This window comes from Lathyrus oleraceus, chromosome 7 (genome assembly GCF_024323335.1).
Source record: "Lathyrus oleraceus cultivar Zhongwan6 chromosome 7, CAAS_Psat_ZW6_1.0, whole genome shotgun sequence".
Lineage (NCBI taxonomy): Eukaryota > Viridiplantae > Streptophyta > Magnoliopsida > Fabales > Fabaceae > Lathyrus > Lathyrus oleraceus.
Window position 1 is genome coordinate 354,165,552 of NC_066585.1, and position 4,992 is coordinate 354,170,543.

A 4,992-nucleotide genomic window follows, 5' to 3' on the forward strand; every position below is an offset into this window, starting at 1 on the left:
CCACTTGAATTGGACTTTTGGTTTGAAAGTTATGCACATTTGAAGTTCAAACCACACTTGGCCAAGATTGATCCATATCTCCTCAACCACACATGAGAAATCCATGATTTTGGACTTTTTGGAAATGGGAGAGAAAGATCTTCAACTTTCATGTTGGACAAAATTTCATTTGAAGCTTTCTTGAAGATGTAATCTTGAGTTGAAAACCTTTCCATTTTTGGCAATTTCAAATTACAGGTCACTTACTATTTTTGGAAAGTCTTGATCTGACCTCAAATTCTTCAATGTTGATGTTTGAAATGTCAAATGAGACTTGTTCACACATGAATGAGGCATCTCTAACCATATCCCACCTCCAAATCCACAGTTGAACTGACAGTTGACTTTTGTTGACTTTTGTTGACTTTTTAGGGTTTCAGATGAACTTCACATTGACTGATGAGCTTTGAACCTTCAAAATGATCCTTGAACCATATGAGCTCATTGTACCAACTCTAGGGTTTTGATCTCATGGAAAATGCACTTGCTTGCTTGCACAGTTGAATCTCCTGACCAGTCTTGCCTGATGACTTGATGGACTACGCAATGAACAATGCAATGTTAAGGACCTAACAAATGAAATGAATGTACAAATGGTAGGTGCAAATTTGAGGTGCTACATATACCATCTCTAATCTTCCTCCCATTACAGTTATATCAGACCCTAAGCTGACTTGGGTGTTAGAGTGCTAACCATGTAGGTATCCCCCTTTAAATCGTTGCATCAGAGATTAGCAACACCAATTCAAGATCGTCTCCGATCAACGAAGTTGATTCAAGATCAACCATTCTTTTCCAAGAAGCACCGTGATCGCAACCTTCAATCCACGGTATTGCATCGTAGAATCACCGACGAAGCATCGTTCCACCATGACTTCCGTGATTTCCTCCATTTCTGGTTCCACAACGGAACAAAATCGATGAATTTGAAAAGTAAATTTAAACTTATTAAAATCGTATAAATCATAATTCGATTCCCACAAATGGCACCATTGTTCCATTCTAACACCAAAAATGAGTGTAGGAATGACGATGATGGTTGATCATAGTCTCTGATTCAATGTGATATGTAAGATTAGCACTCCAACACTTAAGTCAATATATGACAAAAACGAATGAAATGAAATTGGATTTGAAAACTATTACCTCAATTTGGCGCATTCTCTCTATATATAGATAGGTAAATAAGAAATTTGTTATTTGTTAGAAGTGATATACGGAGAACCGTTTGATGCACTTGTAATTAGGATCTCTATTGATCATTAAAATGACGACCCTCGTGTACTGAGAAGATTCTTTAAGAAATATAACCTCTTTTAAGTAGTCGGCCGATATTAATGTGATTGACGCATAATTAATATATATATATATATATATATATATATATATATATATATATGATTAATTTTATAAAAGTGTAATATTTTATATTAATATTATTATATTTTTTAATATGTGTGTAAAAACCTAAAACTTAAAACGGAGAGACAAAATAACAAATATGAAGAGTCTAGAATCACGTTGACCTACTACAAAGTGTTTCATGCTTTGCTGATAGAATAAACTTTTAAGCTCACTTAAAACAATTGGATACATGCAACATGTTTTGAAGAAATTCACCGAACAAGCTATGAAAGAATTACAATATTTTCATCTCTAAACTTTGCAAATGAATAATGTGCTTTTGCACTAACTTCAATATGTCGAACCAACTCTATTTCTATGAACGTGAAAGTACCTAAATTTGATACATTATGTAAATGAATAAAAAAAGATAATAGCTATTCTAGTTTATATCAATGAAAATCACATTCTCATTCTCTTATTATATTAAACAATCATTATGATATACACAACAAGCGTCTATATACAAAGCAAATAGACTAAACAATCAAGAGTTATATGTAGTCTCCATTTCTAGCATTTGGGCAATGCTTCTCATGGTAGGTCTAGATTGAGGATTTGTCTGTAAACAAGAAAGAGCCATGTTTCCAACCAAAACCAACTCCTTCAAAACATTCTTCGGAGGAGAAGGTAGACGCGGATCTAACATCTCTTTGAAATCCATCTTTCGATCATTCGATGTTTGTATGTAAGAAACAAGATCACCAGGGTGTTTTCCTGTTAGAATCTCAAATGCTAAAACACCAAAGCTAAATACATCACATTTCTCTGTCACTGCCATTGTATATGCAAGCTCTATAGTAGCCAAAAAAATAGCGAAAATTAGTAAAATGAACACAAGAAATCGAAAATAGTATTTTCGGTATTATAGAAAATAAGAGAGATAGATATAAGATACATTACCTGGAGCAGCATAACCATATGTACCAGCAAATGAAGTCCAAATAGGCGAATTTGGCTTAAGAAACCTTGCGGTACCGAAATCGGATACATGAGCTTCATGATTTGAAGATAGCAAAACATTCTTGCTTGATATGTCTCTATGAATCAGAAGTGGTGAACAATCATGATGCATATAAGAGAGAGCACTTGCAACACCTTTAACAATATTAACCCTTTTAAACCAATCAAGTTCCAATGCTTTCTTATCATTCATCAACATATCTGCCAAACTCCCTTTATCCATATACTCATAAACAAGAAATGTATGCATCCCTTCGCAACAAAATCCATAAAGCTTCACAATGTTTCTGTGCCTTGTTTCTGTCATAGCTTCTACTTCTTTTTCAAATGTTTTTATACTCTCCATGTCTAAATTCTCTTCGTCGCATTTCAGCTTTTTCACCGCGAATATTTGACCTCCTTTTAATTCGGCTTTGTAAACATTCCCGAATGCTCCTTCGCCAACACAATATTTTTCGTCGAAGTTGTTGGTAGCTTCGATTATGTCGCCGTATACAACTCTTCCATTGAAGTACCAAATTGAAAATGGATTTGGTATATTAAATGAAAGCTTTTTTTGTCTTGAAGTTCTTGAGTTTTTCTTGTTGCACAAGAAAAATATACCAACAAACACCAATGATAGAAAAAGTGCACCACCTAAAGAAGCTACAATTGGAATCCAAACCTTTTTTTTCTTACTTCCATCACTAGGTTCAATGAGTGATACATTACAAGGTTTCAAACCTTGGAATTTACCACATAGACCTTGATTGTTGCTCAAGTCAAGTGCATGAGAAGAATTTACTTTGAATATGCCACCTTTAGGAACATGACCCTCTAAGTTATTGTAAGAGAGGTTAAGATTTGACAAACTCAACATTCCACCAATTTCATCAGGAATAGAACCTGATAAATTATTGTTTGAAATATTCAAGCTTATCAGATTCGAAAGCATGCCAATATTAGAAGGAATTTCCCCGGAAATCGAATTGTAACTCAAGTCCAAAAAGTCTTGTAAAGATGCAAGTTTTCCAATTTGGAATGGAATTGTTCCATTCAAGTGATTATTACTCAAATTTAAATTCAGCAAATTGGAAGAATCTCCTATCTGAGATGGAATTTCTCCCAACAACATGTTCATCGAAAGGTCTAAATGTTGCAAATTAGAAAGCCTTCCGATTTCAATCGGTAGCTTACCAGAAAGCCTATTTCCGCCCAAATTTAAAGTATACAAATTCGAAGAGTTTCCAATTTGCGAAGGAATAGTTCCGGATAACTTGTTAAAGGATAGATCAAGCTCGTGTAATTGTTTCAATTCAAAAATCTCACTTGGAATGTTACCATCCACCGAATTACCAGCCATTTTGAGTAACTGCAAGTTTTTGCAGGACCCCCATTTAGAAGATAAATCACCTTCAACCTTATTATAGCTGAAATCCATGTAAGTAAGATTCGGATAAACTCCGAAATCTTGATCTGCATAACCAGTTAACTCATTGTACTCAAGTCTAACTCTATACAAAGAAGGACAGTTTCTAAGACTTCTTGGAATTGGACCTGTGAAGCTGTTATAGGCTGCACTGAAATTCACAAGTTTTCCACTTTTGCACACTTGTGGTGGTAACTCACCAATGAAATTGTTTTGAGCAAGATGTAGAACGACCAAAGAAGAGAGGTTTCCGAATTCTTGTGGCACGGTACCATTTAATTCGTTGATGAAAAACCGAAGATCGGTTAGATTGGTCAATTTACCTAAACTCGGCGGAATCGGTCCGGTGAAATAGTTTTCATTCAATCTAAGAATGCTTAAATGTTTACAGTTTCCAAGAGACGAAGGTATAGGGCCGGAGAAATTGTTTGCGTCGAGTGCAAGTAAAGTCAAGTTTTTTAGGTTCCCTATTTCGTTCGGCAACGGACCCCCTAAGAGAGTATCTTGAAAAAGAAGATTCCTAATCCCAATAAGTCCAATTTTAGAACTGGGCTTATCAGGAAACAAACGACTATCTAATATACCAGATACATCGTTTCTCGAAACATCAAGCTCGTAAACTTGAGTCAAATTAGATATAGAAAGAGGCAAAGTTCCATTGAAATAATTAGTAGAAAGATCAAGAAATTGGAGTTTCGAAAGAACACCAATATTTCCTGGTATAATACCGGTGAGATTGTTAGTTTTAAGATCGAGACGAAGAAGGTTTGGAAAAACGGATAAGTTTAAGTGATTAAGAGTACCTTGAAGTCCAGTATATGCCAAGTTTAGAATTGTGACAGTACCTTTTGAATCACAAGTGATACCTCTCCATGAACATGGTGATTGTGTTGAAGTTGAGTTGTTAATGATCCATGAATCAAGAATTGGTTGTTGAGGGAGACTTTGTTTCCACTTTAACAAGGCCTCATATTGTGTTAGCCCTGAAGTTTCTTGACATAGATTTAGCAACAAGAAAATCAACAAAGTAGCTGAAATCGGAAATGTGTGATTATGGTTTTTGTTGGACATTGTTGAGTGTTGACAGATTCAGAAAAAATGGCTTATTTCTTGAAGTGCTTTATTTGTTTAATGAAGAGTTGTATATATGTATTCAAGTTTACAACCACTTGATGTTC

At 34.9% G+C, this 4,992-nt stretch overlaps 1 protein-coding gene across 1 annotated transcript; it reads right to left on the reverse strand.

Moving 5' to 3' along the window:
• Positions 1-1,742: 1,742 nt before the first annotated feature.
• LOC127107285 (MDIS1-interacting receptor like kinase 2) lies at positions 1,743-4,992 on the reverse strand. The gene is made up of 2 exons (XM_051044580.1): positions 2,347-4,992; positions 1,743-2,238 (listed from the first exon to the last, which is right to left on the reverse strand). The coding sequence occupies exons 1-2, from the start codon at positions 4,883-4,885 to the stop codon at positions 1,931-1,933; spliced, it is 2,847 nt and encodes a 948-aa protein (XP_050900537.1). The 5' UTR covers positions 4,886-4,992; the 3' UTR covers positions 1,743-1,930.

What these genes read in the sequence shown, in the direction of transcription:
- LOC127107285 (XM_051044580.1), bottom strand. Translation starts at nt 4,885, where the DNA reads ATGTCCAACAAAAACCATAATCACACATTTCCGATTTCAGCTACTTTG. An exon ending in ATATGGTTATGCTGCTCCAG is followed by an intron (nt 2,239 to 2,346) that starts GTAATGTATCTT and finishes TGGCTACTATAG; the next exon opens with AGCTTGCATATACAATGGCA.